The following is a 27,574-nucleotide window of genomic DNA, read 5'->3' as shown; positions in this document are numbered from 1 at the left end:
AGCATGGAACTTTGTGTAGCTGTATAAATTGCATCCCATGAAGTGGCCCTGACCCCGGCGGAGGTTCCAGCATAAGTGCTTGCAGTCCGTGTGAGGAAGCCTTCAAGATGACTCTTGGCCCAGTCACTGTCTGCCTGCAGCTGTACCAGGGACTCTGAAAGGGAACCACCTGGCTCAACCCAGTGCACCTCCGGACCCACAAGGGATAGAACTGAGTGTTGTTGTTTTAAACCAGGACCTTTTGGGATGCTGCAGCAGTAGATAGTCGGAACCCTGAGGGAGCCAGAACTTGTCAAAATTGGACTGAAGATACAGTACAGTTACTGAGTTTCTCCCCAAACTGAGGCTTTATCTGACCTATTGCTGCAGGCCCTCTTTGACCGATGTTGGCAGAGGAGATTGGAGGCACAAATACCTCCAGACCCTACCCATGGACCTCTCATTATGGAAGACGATAAATCCCCTTTTGGTGGAGCCATTTTGAGTTGAGTCCTCTGTTTCCTGCAGTTAAAAGCACTCGGACTTTTACGAGTTATTTCCTCTCTCTGGGTCTTGGCTTCTTCATCTACATACTGAGAGGACTTTGCAGTTGAGGGCTTGTGAGTCTCTGGAGGGAAAATATGAAGGACATGGTGACTAGAATGAGAGCGGGCATGAAGGAGCTGGAGGAGTCAAGGTGTTTACTCCACCTCCTGCCCTGGGGCCGGGGAGGACGGGAAGACTGGATTCAGTCTGGGTCAGATGATGACTGGTCCAGTTTGGGCATTTAGATCACACTTGACTTGGGGGACTTAGTATCATCTCAATTAGGTAAGAAATATAATCACGCAGGAAAAGACTGGATGGATAAACACCAAAATATTTAGTTATTTATGGTGGGTTCAGGGTTGATATTTATTTTCTCTGGATGTTTTTTATTTCCCAAACTTTCTATAATGAATATTTATTGCTTTCATTTGAAAAGTAATTTAAAATATCAATAAAAACTTTAATTTCTTTCAAGTGTGCCTAAATACATTTTGGAAGTAGAATATTATAAAAGTGTTATTTTAAATCAGAGGGGTGGGGAGGGTAGAGCTCAGTTGTAGAGTGCCTGCTTAGCACACACGAGGTCCTGGGTTCAATCCCCAGTACATCCACTAAGAAATAAATAAACCTAATTGCCTTCCCACCCTCCAAAAAGTAAATAAATCAGAGAAGAAAAGAAACATGATTTAATAAACTGTATGGGGACAACTAGGCAGCCATCTGGAAAAATTTAAGTTGGATCCATGCATCATATCTTATACCAAAACAAACTCCAAATGGATCACACATTTAAATGTAAGAATGAAACCCAAAAAGTACAAAAAGAAATCAAGTAATATTAAAAAAAATTTCAGAGTGAGGAAGACATTTGAAGTATAACATAAAATCCAGAGTTCAAAAAAAAAATTGGTGGATACATTTTACTATAGCTTAAAAGAAAACATATTTACATGGCAAAACTGCCTGGGACAAAATCAAAAGACAAACTACAAACTGGAAAACATATTTATAATTCATATCATAGAGAGAAAATTTCTTTAATATATAAAGAGCTCTAAGAAAAAGACAACTCAGTAGAAAAGGGGTAAAGGATATAAGCAGTTAATAAAAAAAAACAATTGTTAGAATAAGAAAATTACAGTAAGATGCCATCATTTTTTTTTACCTCAGGTTACCAAAGATCAATAGATTTATAACACAGTCTATTGTCAGGAGATGGAGAAATGGACTTCATACACTGTCAGTGGGAGGGTCAACTAGTACCACTGGGCAAGTGGACAATATCTACCACATGCCCTTCAATTCAGTGATTCTGCTTCTTGAAAAGCTGTTCTTCAGATGCATGCTCACATGTTTGAAATGACATGTTATTTATTCATCGCTACATTGTTTTTAATAGCAAAACACTGGAAACAATCTGCATGTCCAGCAGTAGAGGTCCCATTCAATAAATTCGGATGCATAGAATACTACCCACCCTCATTTTAGGTACCCATATTAAATCATCTCTACGATTTACTGTTAAGTAAAAAAACCAAAGTGTACAGTATGCTACCATTTCTGTTAAAAAAAAAAGAAAGTAAGTATTTGCTTTTATCTGTGCACAGACTACTTCAGAGAGGATCTTCTAGAAATTATTAACAGTGGTTGCCTCCTGGGAAGAGGAATGGTTATGGGAGAGAGACACACTCTTCACTGTTTCACCCTTTTGTACTTAAAATTTTTAAAAGGTAGGAAGAACCACTATCTTTTTAAGCACTTCCTCGGTTCCTACTGGCTTCTCCTCAACCTGAGGTTGGCTGGAAGCCCTCACCTCTTTCACACGTACCACTGTCAAACTTCCTTCAGCCGGTGCTAGTGCAGCTGATTTTTTAAAAGACACATAAATGCAGGTCTTTTCACTTCTACATTCATCCTGTTGGTTTCAGCTCGCTGTTTCAAGATACTTTACAATCTTGATTCTGACATCCAAATATTAGCTTTTCCTCCCAATAATGGTGCCATCTGCACTGTGAGTGTGGCAGAGACGATTAACAACTAAGGTGACCAAATGCCAAGGCTACAAGCATGAAACTTAAGACTTCTCCCCAGATTCATATCAACTGAATAACCAACTTGGGGGGAGGGGCACAGTGGTTAAATGTGCTAGAAACCCACCCGACTGGGCAATCTCTGAGAACCTTCTTTTCCTGCCGTCTCCTCAGTCAGGAGGCATTCCATGTCTAACTGGAAACAGGGTACGCTACAGCCAAGGAAAGTTTCCTAATGGCTGTCAAATAAATAACAAACTAGATTATTGTTGGTATTATTTACTGTATCTTGTTTTCAGTGAAGATAACCATTCTTTTTCTAAGTGTTCTCAAACCCACGGTTTAATATATTCCAGAATAAATTTGGGGGGAATTCACCTGAAATGTACCCACCTAGAGTTTCCAGAATCTGCCTTTCGTCTCTTCTGATACCAGGACATCCACAGCCATTGGGCACCGAGGCCCCTTTCCTTTCCTCCATGGCTTTCTCAGCTACCTCGGCAAGGGTTCCAGGATCTTACTTGCAACGGTTTTTCAGTACCTTGGGACTCGCAACTCATTTTAAATGCCTGGGTGCCAAGGTTTTCTTACTATCTTCTCTTCTCTTTGGAGCCTCAATTTCCTCTAAACCATGTTTTGCTTGACTCAGTTCAGTTGAGAGCTACTTTTCTTTGGGGGAGAATGAAGAAAATCAGGGCTGAGTATTCTGCTTTCTGACAACCTTCACTCCCAAGTGGAACCCTAACCCCCCTTTATTCCTCTTGCTCTGAACATAACCAACGATATCTTTTATTGTCTGCACTTTTTTTTTTTTTGCAATTTATCAAGGACTTTAACCTTCCTCCTCTTACACCTGCTTTTTCGTCTGTCAGAGAGCTCTTTGCAGAGCCACAACGGTCTCTTCAGCTCTCCCTCCTTTTCCTGTCCAAGAATTTTTTGCAAACGAGCCGTCCTCATTTCCTGTTTCAGAGCTTCTCATCCCTCTTGTGCCATGTTCCCATTTAAGTCTCTAAACGTGAGATAGTAACTTTCCTCTAAATTTTTCAAATCATTTTTCTAGGACTCTTTATGTATTCGCTCATCCACTCATTCCATTCCATACCCAACACAGCCTTCCGTCTAGATTCCGCTTTCTCCCCTAGTTCCTGTACCACTGACAGCGCCAGGTAATTTCTTCCCATGGTCAGAAGTAAGGTTGGGGGAGCAGCTCCCTGGTAGTGTTTTCCTCCCACTGAGAGAGGACGGTCGCTGATGCACATGAAGAATTGCTCAGCTGCTCAGCTGCTCAGCTGGTATTCGTGCAGGACTGTGGTTACTGGGGCGGGGTGGGGGTGGGGGTCTCCCGGGCCAATGCACTGCTGCCCTCAGTCAGAGCAACGCGGTGCAGATGGGAGGGACTCCCACGGGGACCTGGCTTCCTAGCGCTCACCTGCCCGCTTCTCCCAAAGGCTCCTCGCGCCTGGCTCCCCCCAGATGGGCAGTGCGCTGCGGTGGAAAGCGCGCTGGGGCTGGAGCCAAGCATATTCAGGTCTGAACTCTAGCTCTGCCCCTTACTAGCGAGTTATTTCAATCTCTGAGCTTCCATTTTTTTCACTTGAAAAAATGGGGATATTATGTGGTTGACGGGGTGATTAACATATTTACACACCTGTGCATAGGTTTCAATACCCATCAACCCCTGCGCTCATCTCAGTTTGGTGGATTTTCACAGGTTAAGTTCTTGGTGGACTGTGCCACTTTCTTTCCCTCGCTGGTCAAGCTGATTCTTTGTGACAGGTTGCAGTCTCTGTCCTTGCCTGGAAACCTTTCTTTGATGAGCCACACCCCTCCAGCCCAATGTGTGGTAGACCCTTGAATCTGGTTGGCGAATCTGCAGAGACGGGGCCAACTGTATATGGTTCCGATGGGGCTGACCCTGGATCCTGACATCTTGAGGCTGGGCCTGAGACTCAGGTCTGCCTGGTAGAGTACTCCATCCCCCAGACACACCGAATGGAATGGTTGACAGATGGACACAAGCCAGAGTCCTCCAGGGGATTCTTGCTGGAACTTCCCTAAGAGATATTGACTTGTTCTCTGAAATTACAAGCTCTAGGAAGCCGTGTGAGCGAAGCTGCCAATTGTCATCGTGCTGCCAAGTGGAGTGAGCCTGTTTGAGAGGGAAACCAGGCAGAGGTCGCCCAAGGGATGGGGCGAGTGGGAGTCCTGATGCCTTTGTTCCAACCACCAGATTAACCACAGGCCATTCCTGTTACTTGAGCCAGTAAATTCTTTCTCTTAATTAAGCCAGTTTATGAGGCTTCTGACCCAACAATACCGTTGCATATTATGCAACCATAATCTACAACTTGACCCTTTCATTGTTATAAAATCTCAAGTTCCCTCTCGTTTCATTTTTAACCCCTTGTTTAAATCCATTTCCCCTATTCTGATGTAGAAAAGCAGAACTCAGTACGTGTCCATGACATATCAGAAATTCCTCAGACTTGCAGATTCAGGTCTGAATCCTGGCTCTGTCATTTATCAGTCTTGGGCAAATCAGTTTGCCATTCTGAACTTCACTTTTCTATCAGTAAAATGGGGTAATATTTTGTTTTTTTATATGGCTGTTTTACTGGTTGGAACTAATGGATATACGGGCAGGTCATGCAGTGGGCCACCAATAAATATTCTCTCATTAGGTGGTAAGTCCGTTTGTTATCTCAATAGTTTTTACTCTGTATAGCTGTCTACAGAGGCACTGCTTTCCAGGTCACATCTCTTAGCCGCCATGGTTTCCAGGTTTATCATGGACTTGACCAAGGAGAGGGCAGGAACTCACAGGCTTTGGGAAAAGATGGAAGATGAGGGGGTGGACAAGAATTTCAAAAGCTCAAATGGAAGAGAGATGGAATTAGTCTTTTAAAAAACATTTGCAACTGCAGAACTTTACACCCACTTTCTATTTTTAAATATCCTTGTCTCTCAGCTTGGCTTCTCCTGCACAAGGCTCCAGCGGAAGATAACAGACCCAAAGAGCAGCTGCGAGTGAGGCGCAAATATGCAGAGAAGAGGAGGTTGTAGGAGAACTGGGACTGCATAGCTTGGGCTTGGGGTTTGTGGATTTAAGGATGCTAGGGCAAGAAGTCTTAAGATACTTAGGTCAGAAGGAAGTATTTTATTCCTCGCCGGAAGCCTATATAGGCAGAGAAAAGTTGTAGCCATCCTCCCACACCTGAGTCATGTCAGAGCTCCAGCTTTATCTGCTGCCAACGTCCTGCGCTGGAGGCAACAAGACGAGATAGAAGGCTGCTGCAACAGCTGAGCAGAGATGAAGCACCAAGGCGGTGGGGAAGGAGGGAGGATGACAAATTCAAGAGGTATTTCTGAGGCTCCAGCAGTGACTTCTTAGAAGAGGGAGGGGTAGAGAGGAATCAAAGTCATCTCTGGGGTTTCTAGCTTGGGAAACGGGGTGATCATGAAGTGTTCAATGAAGTTGGAGTATGCAAGTACCACGGCACGCTTGGGGAGTTGGGCTGAGATGTAATTGAATTTGAGGATCCTGAATGTCATCCATTCATTCAACAAACATTTACTGAGAACTCTTAGTTACTGTTCTGGGTACTCATTATATGGCAGAAATATAGCTTTGAAGAAAGGTTAGGACCCGCATTAGAGATGCAATTCCACTTGCCCTCAGCTCTTGGCCTTTGCCAGCTCCATGACCTTGCCCATATTATCTCTACTTACACTTGTAAAGTATCCCCTTGCCGTCTATAGCCGTTAACAGCTACCACATACCAAATATTTACTGTGACACTGCACTTAATTGACACTCCAGTAAGAGGAGTGCTATCCTCATTTTAGAGATGAGGAGCTTGAGGCTTAATACGATCAAAGAACTAGTCCAACGTCGCACGGCTGCTAAGTGACAGAGCTGGAAATTGCTCCCATTCTGGCATCCTGTCTCCCAGTAGCCTAACCTTAAAAAACCAGCTCGGTGTGGGAGGGGGTGGATATAGCTCAGTGGCAGAGTGCATGCTTAGCAAGCACAAGGTCCTGGGTTTAGTCCTCAGTATCTCCACTAAAATAAATAAGTAAATAAATAAGCCTAATTACCCCCCCCCCAAAAAAAAACCCCAAACCAAACCAACCAAACAAAAATAGCTCAAGGGCCCCTCCTTCATGAAGTTGTCCCCGAGTTCCTCCAGCTGGTTGTGGGCTTTTCCTATTGTGGATCCCAGGGTGCTTGGTTTGGACTTCTCCTGGCACATCCTGCCCGTCCAACGGCCATCACAGCAAGTATTTAGGAGACTCGGTGAGAACCTCTCAGCGTTCAGGCTTTGCTGTTTTAGACATGGTTCCATTTAACCCTCCCAACATTCCTAGTTTGTATGGTCAGACTGCACCCTCTTCCTCAGCGCACAGTAAGGCCATGGAAGACAGGGAGGGATTTCTTACATCCTCTGCTGCCCCCAGCACAGGGCTCTGCACACTTACTGAGGGTTGTACTTATAAACCCTAAACGCGGGCCCCTCAAGGGAGGAGACACGGGAAGCTAAATTCCAGGGGAGTGAGCAGTCTGAAGTGAGGCGCGGCCCTGCTGTTTCCGTTTTCACCCTCCTTTCTTGTTTCCAGCCAAGGACATTCTCACCAGCCCCTGGGATGCCAGGACGGCAGGGCCCCAGACTGGAGAGAACGCGAGTAGGCACACTTCTGTTTCTTGTCTCACCTCTGGCTCCTCATGCTACTCTGGAAATAAACTGTAAAACCTAATAGATTTTCCATGGAAATGTGGCCTTACCAGGGAACAGTTCATTCTCCTGGCTGCGTGAGTGAGGCAAAAACTGGTGCTAGAAAAAGTTCTCTTCTCACACACAGTGTCATCGTGGAGACTTCAGGACTGTTTCATTATTTGCTCTCCCTCTCAGCAAGTAGGCGAGCCTTGAGTAGCGCCTCCAGGTCACATATTTGTTTCTCCCCCTCTTTTCCTTGACACTCTCCAAAGCACTGTTCCCCAGCCATATTTTGGTGTGTGGGACTGATCTGAATCTATCTGAAAACATTCCTTTTCAGGGTGGCAGTAAGTTGGTTCCAGAACAATTGTGGTTTTTAATACAAAATTTGCCTAATTGGTCCCGGCTGGGAGATTTGGGGCCCGAGCTGCAGAGGAATCCACTTACGAGAGAAAGGCAAATGGTCTCCCCAGCATTTCATCTGGTGCCGTGGAGTCACGGCAGTGTGTGTGGAAGATGTGCCTCCCGGAAAGCCCGGGGAGGCAGCAAACCTTTCTCTTATGAACAATATTGGTTAGAAGGGAAACATTCTCAGTTGTTTAAGAAAGTTAATTGCTATTACCATCCAAGATATTCTCTGGAAAAGAAGGTTTTTGTTTTTGTTTTTTTTGTTTTTTGTTGGTGGCAAGAAAAACAAAACTTTCATTCGCAACTTTCCCTCTGGGACAAAAATCAGAGTTTAGGATTCCAGCTCTCTCAAGTCTGAAGAGATAAGATGAGGGATCAATAGAGGGATGAGACTAAAATGAGATGTCACAGGTGACATCCTTAAATAAGCCCAAAAAACCTCTCCAGAGGAGATAAAACACACATCTTTGTCTACATTTAAAAACAAACAAAAAAACCCTACAAAGATACAAATTATTACAGCACTTAAGAAAGCAGCCTGAATGAACCCATCCAATATGCAAGTATGTTCTGGCAGAATCCAGAGCTGACATGTAGATCACTTTCAAGACATACCCTTCAAAGGTAGTAAAAGTTCCAATACACTGGACTGATGACTTCTAGGAGTAAGTCTTTACTGTATAGTAACTTAGCTTTCTATCTGCATAAACCCTAACAGTCTAGAAAAGTAATGGTGATCAGCTCTATTTTCAGTTGCTTCACCCATTTATCACTCTGCAGAGGCAAAAACTATGTCCTTCCTGATTTAGGACCATTCAATTCTCTTCTGTGGGAGGCCTGTCATTTGGCTCACTGATTTGTCTAAAATGCAGAGCCTTTTTCCTCAGATGGATGAATCACTTATCATGTGGTTCACTGGCTACTTTCTTCTCAGCATTTCATTGCTTCTATGAAGCAGTAAACATGCGTTGGAATTCCAAAGACTCAAATTTGAACTCAGCCCTGAAACTTACTAGCCACATAATTTCAAATGAGTTACTTAATCTTCGAGTCTCATTGTCTTTATTTCTAAAGTGGGGATATCTACTCTACCAAAGATTATGAGAATTCAGACTTAAGACGACAGGCTTGGCAGTCATTACTCCCACTGTTCTCTCTCCTTACTTCCTTACCAGCTACAGCACTTTAAACTGACCAACTTCATAAAGAAAAATGAAAAAGAAAATAAACTGGCCAACTTCATGTACTGTTGCTTCACCAGCTACAGTTTTTCTACAAAGCCCAGGGAGGCTGTTTTAGTGGGCCTGTTTAAAGGGCTAAATATGATTTTTTTTTTCCTTCAGATTTCAGATCAGAGATAAGAAAAGCCACTGTTGTGTAAGCCTTGAGCTTGGTGCTGGATGTAGTTTCCGTTTTGTCAGTTTAGTCTGCAGTATAATTACGAGCCTTGGGGGAAGGGGAACTTGAAGGCAAAAGATCTTATCTGGTTGGGAGGACTATGAGAAAGTTCACAAAGAGATGGCACTGGAGGTGATTTCTAGAGTAAGAAAATTTTGCAAAGCTAGGGTATATTTCAGTAACACTAAGAAGCTGGGATACAGGACTATGTTTAAAGTTTCTTTCATTCCAAGGTTGCTTGTATAGCCTGGACTTTTACAACCACCCCAAAAGCCCCAGTAAATCCCACATTCTTCTCTTCAATCAAGCTTCAATGACCATCACATTCCCTAGAGAGAGTATTTCCTTGCAACCTAGCTCAGTACTGCCAAGGTGAACCATTAGCCCAGTTTCACAAGTGCAGCTTACCAGATAATCCTTATCTAAATTTACATTATTTACATACATAATGAGCCATTTCATTATTTCCTGATTGTGTATTTTAAGAGTACCTATCTACATTTACTAGCCCCTGAATAAACTTCAGACCCTTGAGTATGTTAATACCTCATAAAACTTTATGAGGGGGGCGGGTATAACTGAAATGGTAGCGTGCTTAGCATGCATGAGGGCCTGGGTTCAATTCCCAGTACCTCCATTAAAAAAAACCCCAAACCACTAGTAATAAATAAATAAATAAATAGACCTAATGACCTCCCCCCGCCCAACGAACAAAAACAGGATCAGAGATATAGTCATATTACCCTTACTGTACTTATAGTTTGGATGCCGTTAGATTGATTGACCAGTACTTTGAATAATCCCAGGCCTTGGTGAAATTTTTGCACAGCCCAATTTATCTGGGCAAAACCAAAGCCTTGGCGCCCTCTGGCGGTAGGTGGTTCTCCTAGTCAGACAAGCTTTCCAACTAACAGGAGTGTGTGAGCACAGAAGCCACAGGATAATAAACATGGCACATTTACCTAGATCATCTTTACTGGAAGATTTTTTGGGGGGAAAAAAGTAGGTAATGCAAAACATTTTTATAGTAAAACAAATGCAGATAATATTGAATAGAATATAAAATTTACATTAGTTTGAGACAAAGAGACATCAAAGACATTCAAGGTAAGCTTCTCATGAGCTTCAGGCTATATTCCTAAACCCTGGGGGAGGGAGGAGACCCTGCATGCTCACTCTAACACTGTGGGTGCTGCTGCTTTGACAGGAAAGTAGCAAATTCCTCTGAGAAACAGCAAATTAAGTGCTTCCTCATTTGGCAACATCCCAGTGGATTATTTAAATAAGTAAAACCAAGTGTTTCCTCATTTTAGAGCATTTTAACCTGCTTTCAAAAGGCCTGAGTAAATAAGAGCTTTAGGCTTGAGGTGAAATTTTATTTCCTTCTAAAGTGATTCCCCTCCCCCCCATAAATGTGAACATGCCTGAGGGTATGACGTGGGTATGACATGCAAGGTGATTAATACCCTAAGAACCCCGTGGACTTGAGTCTGCATCACCAGACATGAAGTTACACGTACACCTTCCAAGGGTGTCATTAGGAATGAAAAATAAACTACTCACCTTCTGCAACAACATAAAGGAAACAAACATAAAAAACGGAAGAACAAAAGATTATATACAGTTAGAACCGTGTAATCATGTATTTTAGGGACTGGCAAAAACTTAGCTCTTAGAGAAGGGGGCTGATGCTGCAGTATTTGCTTTTCACATTTTATATAATAAGAATTTCTTTTGGGAAAAAAAAAAAGCCATTACGTTTCTTTCCCAAATCTTGCTTATTTTCGGTAGTTGTCCTTTTTTTGGTTGTTGGCGACAATTTATTGCTTTGCAGTAATAGGCTGAAGGCGTGCATGTCTCATGCAGAGATTTTCGAGGGTAATTTAGCAGTATATTGTCCTTTCTTTGAAGTATGAATCAAATGTGCTTAAAAGCATTTAATGGGAGGCAGATTCTGGTGGATGATACTGAGTTTTTAGGGTCTACTAATGAGAAGGTAATTTACAACCTTCCTTATTGTTTGCCTCATTAATTTTCTTGTTTTACAGAATTATTTCTCTTCCTTCTTGGGATTGTACTCTTCATTTTACAAAACCTGAAATTAAGACTCAAATCACATGACAACTTGCCTGTATTTCGAGGTAAATGCAACTTTTTCTTTAGGTAAAACAGTCTGGAGCAAAAATGTCCCACTTCAGAATAACTAAAGGAGGAATATGTGTTTTGCTGGGAAAAAGAACAAAAAAAGGCAGACACCAAACACCTCCATTTTCCCAAGATTAAATGATTATTAAAAAAGCACGCCACACTGTGTAGAAATCAACATTCTCTCCCATAATTCTGTGCATCGGGGACTATAGAAATGTCACTGTCCCTGCCCCACATCTTCAAATTAACATTCTCAGGTCACAACAATAAGTCTTCCCAAAGGGGACCTTCCGGAAAAACAAGCTATTTCCTCGGCTCATATTTCCCTGGAAAGAAAAAAAATACGAATAAAGTCTGTGTGAAGATGAGGTCAGCCAGTCCAAATCAGCAGAGACATCCAACTGGACATGTTTCTGGGAGACATGATTGTAATGACCAGGACAAAACTGGGAGCGTCAGTGCAGAGGGGCCATTTGTGTTCTGATTCAAGCTGAGCTTCTTGGAATTAGCAAACCATAGTTCTGCCACATGGATAAGGCAAGAAATTCGTACATATTTAGACAGAATTCCCAGTTTGGATTCTGGCTTTGTCCCTTGCTAGATTACCAAATGAGTCACTCCATATGAAGTGCTGAGAAGAGTCCTAACACGCAGAAAGTGCCAGCTTTTATTTATTTTGAATAGAATGGTCAGGTTTCTAGGGAGTACTTATAAAATCTTACAATTAAAGTCGTAACGTTGTGAGCATTAACTGAGCGGACTCTGACGTCAGACAGTCTGCACAGAGATCTTGCTCTCCCAAATACAGGCTGTGTGACCTTGGTGACGTAACTGGCATTATTTAACTGTTCGAAATCCCAGTTTCTTCATTTGTGATGTGGGACGATAAAGAATGGTACCTATTCTCATGTGGTTATTTTGGGGGTAACATGAGCTGATTCATGGGAATCTCTCAGCATGATGCCTGATACAGACAATCCCGAGCCAAGATTTGCTGTTGTCTTAAGCACTTATAGACCAAACGTTCCCTCGGTAAGGCGTCTGATACCGTAATAATTTTCTGTCTGCTTTCTTTCTATAGCAGGGGGTTAGTTACAAAGTGGGGGAAAGAAGGGCCACCTTTCCTTTTAAGTGGGGACCACAAAAGGAAACTGTCTAACAGAAAGTGTGAGACTCAGACTGGACTGTTCACGCGAGGTCTGTCCAGCAACCATCCGAGGTCCTGGCCTGGTTCGCGGAGGGGCTTGTAGGACACGATAAGCAGAAGCCCCCCAGCAGCACTTGGGCTTTTCATTCAGAGGTCAGGCTGGGAAGCCAGAGCCCCGTGAACAAAGGCCTTTCTCACATGCGCCACTAGTACTGTAATATAACACAACAAAGAGCTTTTTCATTCACTTTTTTCCATGAGCCTTTAAAAACTGCTTTTCACTTGAACCCAGCTTTCAACTGATGGGCCATTTTAAGTGATTCTGTGTTAAATTCAGCACAAAGCCAACCATCATTTTGGTTCCTAATAAAGCTTTGTCTAGATTGATCAAGAATTTTTGGTTGTAGACAAACTACTTCATAGCAGTAACAAACAATAAACTGGAGTTTGGACAAAATCATCCACTAAGACCACACAGAGTCTGGACAAAAGACTCTAGAAGTAAGAGATCAGTTCTACTAACTTCACTATGACAAATAATCTCACAAAACAACTTCTTATTTCTCAGTTTCTCCATATACTGCAGGAAAACACCTGAATATATATAAGGAGGTTTTGAAAAGTTACAAAAACGTGAGTATGGAAAAAAATAACCTGAAATCAAGGCCATCATTTTAACAACCAGGATAAGTGTCTACCCGGACCTTATCTGTAATCTGAATATGATCACTCAAATGCCTCCTAGATCACATCGAGGGATCTTACTTCTTTAGCACCTGTTCTGATGATTCCTAAGCAGCACATTTTCCTACTGTGCCAGAGGTGACACACGGAACTTGAGTGAACGTAAAGGGTACATTAATTCGTAGCTAAAGGATAACATACAAGAATTAACCCGGGATTCCAGAGACATTTAAGAAAACAAACAAAACAAAATAAACTATGAGGAAGGGGTAGAGAGGGAAGGAGGGAAGGAGGGAAGGAGGGAGAGAGGATGAGAGAAGTACCTCTTTTTGTAGCATGCACCAGCAATCTATCCAAGAATTATATACTGGGGAGTAGGGAGGGCATCCACCAGCAAGCCTGAAACAGGAAAAAGATGAGCTGTTGAAGTTAATGTTTACAAAACACTCTCTCAAGAGTACAATGAATCTTTGTCAAAAATATTCTGCATAAGGGAGGAGGGCATAGCTCAGTGGTAGAATGCATGCCTAGCATGCACAAGGTCCTGGGTTCAATCCCCAGTACCTCCATTAAAATAAATAAATAAACCTAATTACCTCCCCCCAAAAACAAACAAACAACAATATTCTACATAGAAGGTTCCCTGAGAGGCAATTTTAGTTCTAATGACATCCTCTACTGGAGCAGGGGAAGGACCGAGCATCCAAAAGGGTTCTCCCTCCCTTACATTTAGGTTTTGAATCAATGAACAGAAGAGGGGTAGGGTTAGCTCAGTGGCAGAGCGTATGCTTAGCAGGCACAAGGTCCTCGGTTCAATCCCCAGTACCTCTATTAGACATAAACATAACCAAGTGCCCCAATAATAAAAAAAAATTAAAGAAATAAACAGAAACTTCAATCAGTTGTGTCTTTTCTAACACATCTCATTTTCAATTGGTGGACACGTGAAATTCTAGAACACAGTAATTATATGATTAAAGAGCAGGGAAAGGGGACTTAAAAGCTAAGTGTATTCAAAAGACTCCAAACATGACAGTGGATATAAACAGTGGCTCTTAGTCAGGTTCAACCATAAGCATTTCCTCTCTAAAACTGTAAATAATAATAATGATACATTTAACTCATCCTTCAAGTCTGCTCTGGACTAAAATGTGGCAGCTGCTTCATAAATCACAAAACGAACAGAATGTAACATGATATGAAAAACCATAACAATGCTGAAAACTCCACACGACTCTCTATTTGACATCTTGTTTGAAAACGACATGTCTAGTGGCATACTGTGGCAGGTACACTTTTGTTACAGAGTTCTGAACTAAATCAAGAGGCAAAGCTTCTGTCCAATCTAGTAGTTGCTAGGCACCTAGAAGCTGGAAATCAGTGGTGTCCATCACCACACCCAACCCCTTCTCGACCAGCACATGAAAGGCTGAGAAACTTTCCATTCTCCACTCAAATTTCCTACTTTTCTCTCTTTAAAACTCATTTTCTCCATGAAGCCCCTAGGAAAAACAGGTATAGGATGTCATTCAATCCCTGATATACCATTTTGTAACTTTCATAAAAGAGGGAAAAGATTTAAAATAAAGGAAAGAAAAAATATTATAAAATAAAATAAAGATGTGAACATAGAGTAATTTGATAATTATCCCACCCATTTTAGAAAAGAACCTACACTACTGGCAAGTGCGTATTATTTATAAGCACTTGAGAAATATTATTTATGCGCTCTCCATTCCAAAAAAGGGTGCGAACTGGCTGCTTATAATATAAATTGATGGCACTGCTGGTACATGGGGCAGACTAAGAAAAAAACTAGGAAATCTAGCAATAGCATCAACTCTACCTTTCTCCCCCCAAATGTCTACTGGGACTGCTCTAACCGTCAGGCATATAGGCAGCCAACTACTAAGATGAGAAAGGCAAGGCACTCACCCACAGTTGTTGACAGCCATAAGATTGGAGACAAGCACAAAGGGATAGGTCAACATACTGGCAAAAAACTGTAAAAGAATAAAAAGACCACTAAGTTCCCAGGTCATTCCTAGTCTTCTTTATTCTTCTTCCTCTCTCTTAGTCCTAGTGCCACTGTGGCTTTCTCAGCATCCAAGGAGAGACTACATGACACATTTTGGAGCCTAGAGATGCTTCCACCTTTTAACATAATATTACATGCAACATTTTAATGAAAGACCAGGAGACTTCTCTTATTCTGTGACTGAGTCCTCATTCAAATAAAACCAAACTTCATTATTTAAGAGAAAAGGTTAAATACAACTAAATACAATGAAGCATTCCAAAATATCCCTGAAGAAAATAAAACAGGTGCATCTTTCCAAAGACAATGGGAACTACTTCAGAAGTCTATTCCTGGAAGACTCCATATGATTAAAGAGGGTGACATTTCCAGATTGGATCAGCAGGATGCGGTGAGCAGCAGGCCTGAGACGCAGGGGCAGCCGTGATGAGAAATGCCCACACACCTGCTCTGAAGGCTGAACACCACCAAACTGTGTGGGCTTATTACTCTTACTGTGATGCAAGGATCTGGGTTCTTCTTACCGCTGACTAACATTAACAAATTTGAGAGACTTTCCTGCGAGACAGCTGGTTGATTTAAAGCAGTGATGACACAGGCCAAATTTAAAAGAAAAGAAAAGAAAACAAACCTATTCCTTAAAGGTTAAGAGGATTAAAAAAAACAAAACAAAACTCACTCCTGTGACAGCTTGGGAATAACTCTTCATTTCATTCATGGTGGAAACCTAAAACAGGAAGAAAGTCTTTATTAGAATGAGCAAGAAGATTAAGCTGATATTAATGCTAATTGTCTCCAACCATACTAATATAGTCTCTATTTCGAGAATGGACTTCCACATCCTAGAACTACTGTCCTGGGAAACCACACTTACGGTCTACTGAGGGACAAGTCTTACCTCCAGACACACCTAGCTGTGTACCAGACGCTGTGGAGAAGATCGGCCTCTATACTCAGGAAACCTAGCACACGGATTTAGTCCGACCCCCGGGTGTGTTCTAGCTCCCACAGGCCATGGGGCTGCCCGTGTACAAAGAGGCCCACAACTGCTAAGGCTGCAGAAACATTGCTTTGAGGGAAGGCTGATTCTCAAACCCCTACCGGCTGCAGTTTCTAGAAGACCCAGTAGAGGAGTCCCCTTAACACTTCAGATTAGACGGACACCCCGATTACACTATAAAACTGCACTGCTTCATAGTGTCCTCCAAAATTAGGTACTGATAAAGTAATTTCCTTGTAGAACGGAGACAGGCTCCCTCTGCCACACCCTAGAGATCCTCTGGGTGCATTTCTCTACGGTAAACAGGTAAAATGGTCATTCCATTAAAAACTTGACTATTAGCATCTAGCTATTAATGAGTCTGGCACACAGCCAACTGCCATCTGACTTCAAAGCTAACCTAGCTGCCGGCTGACTACAATGAAGCCAGCACCTGCACAGCTCATCAAAGGCACAACCTACCCCACTGTCCAGTGCATAGGTGTTGACGAGGTAGGCCAGCGAGTTACAGAGCCATAAAGAAATGATGTCACCTAGCAGGCGAGGAATAAGACCCCTACATGAAGAAACAATAAAAAGAACCAAAAAATGGGAATAGTAAGAAGATAATCCACTCAATACAAACACTTCTCAAAGTATTAGATTTCAAAACATTCTAGAGAATTGAAAAGACATCAAATACCAGAATCTAACCAGTTCATTCTAGTTAATATAATTGTACTTGAGGCTAATCTCTAATGACTTTCATTCTCACTTTAAAAATCCAAGTCGGCTATACCCTTCTAAGCTATGGCCAATGGCTCACCTTACTGTAAGCAGGGAGGCCAAACATTTGCCTACTTCAAAGAGACTTACATATGATTTTTGCTTAACTACTTGATATTCAAATTTGATAGTGCAAAATATGAGAAACATTGCAAAATGAGAAAGGCCCAAACACAGATACAAGGGAGAGACGTCAAAGACGTTCTCCCAGGGCCTGGGTAATCTAGGTGAGGCAGTGTGGAACAGTGCGACGAACATGACCTCACAGGCTGAAGACAAAGATAAATAAAAACCCAATTACCTCCCACCAAAATAAAAAAAAATAATAAACAAGGTAAATCCAAGGGAATGAATATAGCATTCTCTTAGGATAAGGAAGATACAGTTAGATGAGTTCCCCATTTTTCAAAAATTCACTTTCCTCATTTTATCAACTATACATAGTTGAGAACTTACTATAAGGGTAGAAACTTGGAATGAATTTATTTGTTAAAAGAAGAAACAAAACTCACATTTCATATAGTTTGTTTTTGTTTCAGGGAGAGGTAATTCGGTTTATTTATTTACTTATTTATTTTAATGGAGGTACTGGGGACTGAACCCAGGACCTCCTGCATGCTCAGTACGTGCTCTACCACTGAGCTATACCCTCCTCCCCAAACCCTTATCTCAAATGTTTTGGGTGTTCAGAACAAAAGTCCGGGATCTTTACAAGAGAATTTAAGTCACAGGGGCCTAAATAGAGCTTAACACAGAGTAAACTCAGAGGGTACATTTTCCCCAAGGATTAAACAAAGAGTCATGCCCTCATTCTCATTAAAGCTTTCCACTCTCACAAAAATCACCCACACAAATCAGTAGTTTACTCACGCAAAAAATCCTAGGATGCCTTCTTCCCGATAGATAGTTACTATGGAGTCACAAAGTCCACTAGGTTCAGAAGAAGGAAAGGCAAAATACATTAAGATTATTTTGGAGTTATTAAAAAAAAAAAACAGTGTTCAATTACCACTCTGACAAGGTCAAATTTACATTCCCCATGCAGCCCTTTCTACCACCCTCACTCTGCAAAGACAGCTGGATTTGGAGACAGAAGTGGAGATATTACTATCTAAGGGTGTAATCACATGGAGTCAGGGTGAATTTTGGCTTCGGTGGCTCTGCAACTTACTGAGAGCCTGGGTAGGTTCCTAAAAGTGTCTGGGCCCTTTTCTTCTATTTTACTGTTTTTTCTGTGTGTGTGGATCAAATGATATAAGATATATGAATTTGTTTTGTAAACCCCAAGGCATCATAAAAATGTGAAGTATTATTATTCAATTCTTTGGCTTCAACAGAGCTCCTTGAACACTTGAAAACAAAAACACTTACCAGTACTTGGATTCTCTGCCAATGAATTGTACCATAGATCTCAGAGTGATCACTGTAGAACATAGAGAAAAAACTTTTTAAAGCTATATTGAGATAAATTTTGATAGCCCTGAAAAAAAAAAAAAGTTTTTCCACCTAAAGATACTTTGCTATCTGGATAAATTAGGTAAAAGCCAAAACAAGGAAGCAAAACAGAAAACAAAAGCCACGCAGGCAACGGACTTTAGTGAACTCCCACGTCAACCGATCTAAGTAGTCAGGAGAGATCATGTTATAAAAGAAAGATAAAAAATCAGATTTCAGGTATCAACTGCAAACATACCGTGGAAGGGATGTGTGATGAGGGTAGCAGCAGAACGAGCCATCATCTCTCGAGTTGTCTAGGAACAATCAACACACACTTCTGAAATCTAAATAAATGACACTCAAATTCCTGTGAGCAGTCATGTGGGTGGACACTGCAGAATGAGGAAGTGAGCGACCAGCACTCCTGTCCTGGAGTCAGGAATCGGGAATACAACACACAGACACCACATAGTACACTGGCATTCTAGCACGGCTCTCACTTGTGGATTTCAATGTTCTGTTACAGTTACTTCTCAAAATTTCTCTGCAAAGCAGATTTCTGTTATCACCTCAATTTTACAGATAATAAAAACAAAAGCAAAGAAACAGAAGGTCACCAGCAACCAGTAACCTAGCTGGAATAAAATTATGAGGCCTGTATTAGATTAGTGAGCTGCTCCCTCATTGTGAGCGATTTCAGAGACTCTGATATCTATACTAGGCAAACATCAGGCTCTGTTTAATCTGTATCAACATCTCAAGGAGAACAGAATGATTTTGTTTTGTTTTTTGACCACAATCCCAAAACTGTGCAGTATCTCAGAGCTGCTATATTTATCCTAGTTTATCGTTCTTGTCCAGGACTTGCTAAAGAGGTGAGTAAAAGACAAAATTCAATCACAGTCCTTGGAGGTGGGCTGTTAAATATAGCAGGTCTGTTACTCATTTTTTGCATTTAAACATTATCTTCGGTCACTCAGTTAAGAGATTGCTCACCCCTTACTCCAATGGTAGTTTTCAGAACTTATGGGACAGGATGAACTAAATGAAGTTAAGAAAATATAAAATGCATATTAATAAATGTATCTCTACTTTTTTTTTTGGTGGGGGGAGGTAATTAGGTTTACTTATTTATTCTTAGCGGAAGTACTGGGGATTGAACCCAGGACTTCATGCATGCTAAGCATGCACTCTACCACTTGAGGTATACCCTCTCCCCCTGTATCTCTACTTCTGAAGAAAATCACTTCATGAAAATTTACAGAAAACCAAGTTGACTCATATGATGTCTAGACCTACAGCAATACTTGTTTGGTAATATGTATTTTGGCTGGCAGCTTTTACTGAAAAATTATGACCTCACTACAGACAATTAGACAATGTAAACACTACGAGTAAAAGAGTATTATTAAGTCAAGCATGCAGCAAACTCTAATAGCAGAAGACAGGAGTGGGAATCGGGCAATGAGGACATTCCAAAGTCAGAATGATACTGTACAAGCATTTCTGGATATATAATATCCAGCTGACAAAGGGCCTGGTCACTATTTTAACAATTTTGGGCCAGAGATTTTCAACTCTGTTATAAGAGGTTTCAGTAGAAACCTCTTCAATTTTAAAGATGAAACAAATGGGCAAAATATGATTCCTTGAAATGCATCTATTCCAAACAGCAAGCAATGTTCTACATGCAGTAAAGCCCAAATTAAATTGAAGGTCTAATTTCATTTGGAACAGACAGTGAACATACAGGCCGGATGATCCTGATTCCATAACTGCCACCTGCATTTGCTCTGAATTAGGGACGTCATAATCATCTTACCTCCTTGATAACTCGGTCAAAGGAAGATGAAACTTCTTTCTGTACATTTCCAGATCCTGACTCCTGGAAATTAAAATGAAAGAAGACAGACATCTTGATGGTATTTATTTATTTATTTATTTGGAGATTTAGTTTATGTATTTTTAGAGGAGGTACTGGGGATTGAACCCAGGACCTCATGCATGCTAAGAATGCAGTCTACCACTTGAGCTATACACTCCCCCCTTTAAAAATTTTTTTAATTAAAAAATTAAATTAAATTAAAAATTAAATTAAATTAAAAATTAAATTTAAAAAATTAAATTTTAATTAAATTAAATGTTAATTAAATTAACTTAAAATTTAATTTAAAAATTTTTTAAATGGCTTGTTCAACTATTTTATTTTTTAAAAAATGTATTTATTATTTTTTCATCTTTTTTGGGGGGAAGGTAATTAAGATATTCATTTCTTATTTTTTTAATGGAGGTACAGGGGATTGAACCCAGGACCTCAGGCATGCTAGGCATGCACCTTACCACTGAGCTATACCCTCACCCCCTTGATGGTTTTAAATAGAACTGTTCAAACTGGTGGCCACCCTGTATATCAACACTCTCTGAGGTGAAAGAGAAACTGACTGCTTGTCCCTTCTCCTAAAGAGGACCAAGGAGCAACAACAACTCACAGGGGAAATGAGCTCATGCGTACAAATTGGTTCCAACATACCTCCACCTTGTCACATTCCTGGTAATGCTACAAAGGAAGAGAAAAGAAAGGATGATTAGGGCTACCACAGTGTTACTGAGACAGGATGTAAAATGAAAACTCTATTGATTGGCAGAAATTAAAAATAGTTGGGTTTTTTTTTTGGCTATAAAACCCCAATTAACTTCTATTTCTAACTAATCAACTGGAAATAAGTATCTCTAAGACAATCCTGTTGCTAAGTTTAACATATTGATTATTCAGCTCCTAAAATACGCTCATCTAAAAGAAGAAAAAGGAAAACAAAACAAAAATCCAAGAACATTATTTACTAAACATACACACATAACAGAAAATAAATTGGTAAAAACATAGCCTAGCACTAAGGCTATGGAAAAACCCTCAGGGTTTTTCATGGGAAAAGCCAGTCCAATACCAAATTAGGGCAAGACTCTTTTCTTCACTGTACAAAGAACAGAGAATTGGTGCTAAGTCTGAATAGCTGAAATTGCCTGGCTTTTCCTTTTGTATCTGACTCTGTTTCTAAACCACACATTAGAAAAGAGAGCATGAATATACCACCAGAGCTGAGACCATACTGGCAGAGGAAATATTTGTGGGATATTTCAGAAATAGAAGATGGGCGAGGTGACATACAAGAACCAGACAACTGACCTCCTAGCCATAACCAGGTTTTAAAAATAGACAACACTGTCTTTTGTGAAAAGAATTATGTTTTTTAAAAAAATCAGAGGCAAGAGAACAAACATCATGATTAAGTAAAATGATGGGTTTTGGTCAGCTTCCAGGTCTTTGGCCAGAATTAATTCTAACAGTTTCAGGTGTGTTTAAAATTCTAACTCATTTCTAGACTTTGGTTTCATTCCATTAATAAAATTTTCTACCTGTCTCTTTTACATTATTCTGAACAGATTTGAATTTAATTCTTGTTTGGATATACAGAACTCTTTCCTACAAAGGCTAACAGTTTCATCAGCCCTGAACTGGACTTTCCTCTTGACTGTATGAGCTGCTTGTGACACTAAGTGTAGAACCAATGCCCTGTTCTATTTCATTTGTCTGCGTGTGAAACACGTATTCCAGATACCTGGTTATGTCAAGTTTGTCGTACTTTTCCTTTACATGAAGGAATTTGGTCTTAAGTAGTAATTTCATTCTTGTTCTAAGTCTGTATGTAAACCTCTTTGAATCACATGACAATTGTTTTTTCCACATGAAAATTTAAACCTCACTTGGGTAACAGCTATTCTTCCACTGAGCCAGAGCACGGGGTGACCGAAAAAGAGAGTAGTAATCAACCCACCAAGCACATGGGCCCACTGACACTCCATCACCCTGACCCATGGGGCCCCTGAAATGGTGCTTCTACATTCCGGCCCCAGGCATGACGACCGGAGTAAGCATAATGGATGAGAAAAGGACTGAGGGGTGAAGCAGCTTCCACATGAGGAACTGACTAGAAAACCTCTCCAATTCAATTCAATGAAGTCTGAAGACAGTTTAAAACCCAAGCCAACTAGATCATGAAATTGTTTAACAAAATCATGATTTGTTCATTAAATGATAAAACAGTAGAATTGGGACAACATTAAAGCCTTAAAAGGTACATGAAGGGTTATCTGAGTACTACTGAAAATAAACAGTTCGAAGAAAGAGAGAGAGAGAAAGAGAGAAAGGGAGGGAGGGAGGGAGGAAGGAAGGAAGGAAAATGCAAACAACAAACAAAACTATACTGAAGTCAAGATCACACGTGACTTTTTAGAAGAGGATCCACATGCCCCTATTCTAAAGGAGGCACTTCAGAAAGGCTTGAGACAACAGGAATCTCCTGGAATACCAGATTATCAAGGAAGGATGAAGGTTAAGTTGGGTAGGCTCAGAAGTCCAGACTCCACAGTTGCCCTATGAGAATGTGAAGAATCCTAGGAAGCAAATTACCCCTCTAGGACAACTATGTCCTGAGCTAGATCTTCCTCCAAAAAGGCTCCAGACTCTGGCAGACTTTTTGAATCTGCAGACTTCAGAAGCTTTAAAACAGCTTAAATTGATAAAGCACATGGCCCGTCATCTTCATAAATAAGAGTCCAGTGGAAATGTGAAGATGTGCTTGATGATATAAGAACAGCTGGCTCCACCATAGTTCTGCTGTTTCACAACCAGAATCCAAACATTCTCAAGAACCCCAGGGGCATTTTATGGTCCAAACTTCCAATGGTCCCCGTTCTTTGGAAAACATACACTGACATTCCTCAAAAGTTTGCTTCATCAAGTAATTTCCTGGACCCAACATGTTCTCCATTTACACTGAGAAATTATTCTCCCCCAACGGTTGGATTTTTGAACGTATTTGAAAATTTTGAAAATAAATGTGACCCACTCTTAGGGTTAGTTAAGTCTTAAAATAAAAAAAAAAAAAAATCCATGGCAAAAAAAAAAAAGAAAGAAAGAAAAGAAAAGAAAAGAAACAGTTTGTAAGTAAACATTTGGAATTTAGCTCATCTAATTAGGTTGAAAGTATTATACAGATTTGGTTAGCACACACTGCTACATTTCTGAGAGCCACAGCACAGAAGATAACATACCCTTGGTGCCAGTAGAAGACAGAATAATGAACTAAAAAACCCATTAGTTTTAGATTCTCAACCATATTCATGCTGAACAACCTTCCTATGGACTGTTCTAAATGGTACAGAATTTGTATTCATAATACATTTATAAATATAGCAAAGGGCAATTCTGTTTGACCTACATTGTAACTGGCAAATGAGAAACCAGTACAATCAAAATTATAAGCTTTAGCATTTGAAGTTAAAAGAAGCTGGCAAAACAAAAAGATCACTAAGAAAGAAATGTAATTTTGATGTTTTTAGAAACACTTTATGAAACATCTCAAACGTACAGAAGAATTAAGAAAATATTTCACCTATGCATCCGCCATCAAGGTTAGATTTTGCCCTTTATGCTTAAGATTTCTTGCCTTTGTAAAATAAAACGCCACACATATAGCTTAAGTTCCACCCCTCATTTCTTCCCCCTTAAAAAAAAACCAAACTTCTAAATGTATGCAATACAACACATGTACAGAAAGAGCACACAAAATACAAATGCACAAGGTAACAAATAATTAAATGGCAAATATCCATATAGCCATGATCCAGATGAAGGAAAATCACTTCCACTACCTTAGAACCTACCCCATGCACAGTCCCTCTTCCTCTTCCCACAAAGACAGACTACCCTGACCTTTTAAGTTTATCTTGATAAATTAAAAAAAAAAAAAAGTTTGTAACAGAAAACATTTTACTAGGAGAAACACTAGACATAAGAGGAAAATAACTTTAAGAAGAAATGGGTGTTTTAACCAGTTTCTATCCTCCTTCAAAGAAAGAAAATGAGCTATACAGGTGCTCAAATAAGTGTACATAATTTCTGCTCAGAACTGGTCCAGACGAAGAACATTGGGTAGCTCAAATAAAATTACTTCACTTTGGACAAATTCTCCCTGCTCCCCAGGAAAGAATTAAGAATGGGTATTTCAAGTAAATCTTTTTCAAGAGGAAGAAAGGCCATAGCTATAAATATGTCTCTGAAAGTGCTCAGGATCAGTAGAACAAACTGTGCATAATAGGTAATCTCAATCTATGGGAAGAGGGATTGATTTTCTTCTTACCTGTAAAACTTTACCATGGACCACAGTTCCAAGGACCCCTGAGCACAGTCTTGGAGTTAAGCCCGTGAACAAGCCACGCTTCCCGTCGATGCTCGCAATGTGCTGAGCTAAGAACACAAGTCAGAGGTTCACATTCTGGTTGAAAGAAATGATTACATAAAAATTTCAAGGAAACATGCTTTCTATATATTTTCTTTCAGTTAACTCCTGCCTATCGCAGTCCTCAGTGTCATCCAGCTCCAAATAAATCAGACACTCACCGTAACAAAAGAGACCAGGAAGCTGACATACTTGCCGCCCAAAAATATTTCGTCCTATTGTTGGAGGAAGAGGCTCATATCCCACCTTTAAAAACAAGAGAATATAGCAATACTAAGCAGCAGTCTCAGAAATGCCTTGGTTGTAAGGTCTTGAATAAAGAACAAAATTATTTTTTCCCTTAGCTTTTAAACACATAATTTAATAACTTCGTAAAAGGAACTTCTCTCTTTTAAATAAAGGGCTATGTAACCACACAAATAGATCATGTAGACAGTGACACGGGACCCATCGCAGAACACTGGACACACCTGTCTTCACTAAGGAACCAAATCTTTTTTTTTTAAGGAACCAAATTTTTAACATGAGTTAAAATGCAGTGTAGTTCCAAAACAGCGATGAAGGATCATCCTTGCCAGTTTTTTTTGTTTTTTTTTTTAATTTTGTCACTTGATTAAGACTGGCTTCAATAAACTCCAAGTTTTCCTCTGGTTCGAATTTTACAATGCAAACCATGTAGCTGAGATGGACTAATATCAAACTGAAAATAGAATAAGGAAACTTTTGTGTTAGGAAAGCTGCAGTTTACTGAGGAGGCTCAAAAATCTAGCACATTTTAAATATCTGGACAAAGTGAGAAAACTAAGCCAGCATCAACTTCATATCTGGCTAGCAGGACACTTAAAAGGCAAATGCAGATACAGCTGGATAATTCATTTGGGAAATAATTACAAGTGCATGTTAAAGGGACAGACTGTCATGAATAACCTAATGAAGGCCATTTTAGAATTAATGCCATCATTTTATTTCTACAGTAATATTCAAACTCTTTAGTGCCAAAGGAATGCTTTAGAGAATGAACACTGTTGGAAGTGGTTTTGACTCTACTGCTGTGATTCTTAACTTGTTCAATTAAATAACTCCTGGCTGAACTCCCTGAAAGTGTTACCATGCAACTCTTTTAAAAACTGAGTATTTGGGAATTTCACCAAAACTCGAGACACTTGCCAACACAAGGATGTTATGTAATGAGGATTAAGGATATTTAAGTTTTTGAGGCAAGAGCTCTGAATATCACTAGAAAACCTTGCCTCTTTAAGTACTGAACAGTGGGCTTATATCAGATTTACTGCAAAATGCTGTTACCTCAGATACTATTGAGCTACAAATGTGTCAATACTGTTTTAGATGTCACAATACATTTCAAAGATTTTTTCCTTAATCTAAATTACTTATTTCTCAATAGCTTTTTACATACAGATTCTGAATCCACACGGGTCAACTCAACAACACATAAGACAGATTAGAATCATCAACTCAAAAAGAAGTAATGGGGACCTCCCTAGTGTCCTGCATATTTTGACAGAAAAGTAGATGGTGAGGATAGGGGTTCTAGAAACTGCTCCCTTCCTTGGTACAACATATGATGTAATTATGTCAACTCTTAAGTTTAAAAAATGAATGACATGCCCATCACAGGGAAATTTACAAAGACAACTGAAAGTACTATCTAATAGTTGATCATTAGCTAAAACCTGGCACATTTGCCTGTGAATATAAAATACCACTTAAGAATTATTTCACAGTAGGTTAGAAACTAATATATATACTTAAACTCGCTAAAAGTCTTTCAGCTGAACTGATTTCCAGCTCTGACAGACGTGATTTTCATTGTCATGGGCCACATGGGCTGCTGTTGGAAAGCGCTCGGTGGATCCTTCCGAAATTTGACTCAGCAACCACTTCATTATCACTTCTGAATGAGCTCCTTGTGTTTCTCTGGGTATCTAGTGCTAAAATCTCAGAACAGAATAGCAGCAGTAACAGTAGGGGGAAAAAAAGGAGAAAAGAAAACCTCATAAAATGTTGGCTCCCCTCTAATTTCAAATTTGTGTTCAAACAGATTTCCTGTCTTGCGTTTGGGGCCCGGGAGGAGAGATGAATGATAATTCCAGAGGGACGGAGAGGGGAGGGTTGGGAAGTCCGTGGTGGCGCCCGGCCAGGATCAACCTCAGAAAAGGAAAAACAAAGTTCAGGGGAGCCACCGGCCACGGCAGGGCAGGGCGGCAGTTGGCTACGGGAAAGGAGAGGGCCTCCCAGCGAAACTCTGGAAGGCCCACGGGCAGTGGAAGCTCCGCGGACGGTGGAAGTTGTCCCTGCGGGGAAGGAAGGGACAGGCAGCAAAGAAGGAGCAGCATCTCGGGAGACTGAGGGCCTGGGAAGGTTGGAGCCGGTCCTCACGCGCCGTGGGCAGCGGCGATCTAACAGGGCGCCGGGCGGGGTAGGGAATGGCGACGACTCATACCTGGATGAGCACCTTCACGTACATGAGCGGCTGGGACAGGATGGTGAGACCGGAGCCCAGGAGCACCTGACTGGCCGCGTCCGCCATGATGGCACCCGCGGACGGACAGACGGACGGAGCCACCAAGCGACCAAGCCGGTCCGGGATCACGTGCCAGGGCCGCCGGCTTCACTGGCCCGCCCGCGGTGCGCGCGCACCCACGCACCGGCTCGCGCCTCGCTGCCCAGTCCCCGCCCACCGCCCCGCCCCGAGAAACGGCAGGCGCTCGCGAGCGGGCGCAGCGGGAGGCGCGGGGCTTACGGACCCGGGGCGCATGCGTCTAGTGGATGGGATCCGCGCCCTCCACTAGGAACGGCGGTTTCTCCTGCGCTTGCGCAGGCCGGAAGCAGCCCCGCGGTGAAGAATGGGCGTGGCAATGAGGGAGTGACCCTGACAGCAAAGGCAAGGTCAGAGGATTAGACAGAATTGAAAAAGATCCTTCGCGGTTCTTCGCCTCTGCACTAGGCCTTTTGG

At 41.1% G+C, this 27,574-nt stretch overlaps 1 protein-coding gene across 1 annotated transcript; it reads right to left on the bottom strand.

Annotated features, from left to right (window-relative positions):
• Positions 1–11,343: 11,343 nt before the first annotated feature.
• On the bottom strand, positions 11,344–27,271 carry MTCH2 (mitochondrial carrier 2). The gene is made up of 13 exons (XM_011000686.3): positions 27,062–27,271; positions 24,759–24,843; positions 24,499–24,605; positions 20,829–20,855; positions 20,121–20,183; positions 18,555–18,612; positions 18,233–18,284; positions 17,732–17,791; positions 16,559–16,652; positions 15,776–15,823; positions 14,994–15,061; positions 13,382–13,457; positions 11,344–11,553 (listed from the first exon to the last, which is right to left on the bottom strand). The coding sequence occupies exons 1-13, from the start codon at positions 27,146–27,148 to the stop codon at positions 11,467–11,469; spliced, it is 912 nt and encodes a 303-aa protein (XP_010998988.1). The 5' UTR covers positions 27,149–27,271; the 3' UTR covers positions 11,344–11,466.
• Positions 27,272–27,574: the final 303 nt, after the last annotated feature.

This window comes from Camelus dromedarius, chromosome 12, assembly GCF_036321535.1.
Source record: "Camelus dromedarius isolate mCamDro1 chromosome 12, mCamDro1.pat, whole genome shotgun sequence".
NCBI lineage: Eukaryota > Metazoa > Chordata > Mammalia > Artiodactyla > Camelidae > Camelus > Camelus dromedarius.
This window is presented reverse-complemented; position numbering and strand designations above follow the sequence as displayed.

Bases quoted from the DNA above. Each gene is read 5' to 3' on its own strand.
- MTCH2 (XM_011000686.3), bottom strand. From the start codon at position 27,148: ATGGCGGACGCGGCCAGTCAGGTGCTCCTGGGCTCCGGTCTCACCATC. The intron at 20,184-20,828 runs GTATGTTGGAAC...TTTAATTTCCAG, and splicing joins AGGAATGTGACAAGGTGGAG to GAGTCAGGATCTGGAAATGT. The intron at 15,824-16,558 runs GTAGGTTGTGCC...TTCCTGTTTTAG, and splicing joins CCTATGCACTGGACAGTGGG to GTTTCCACCATGAATGAAAT.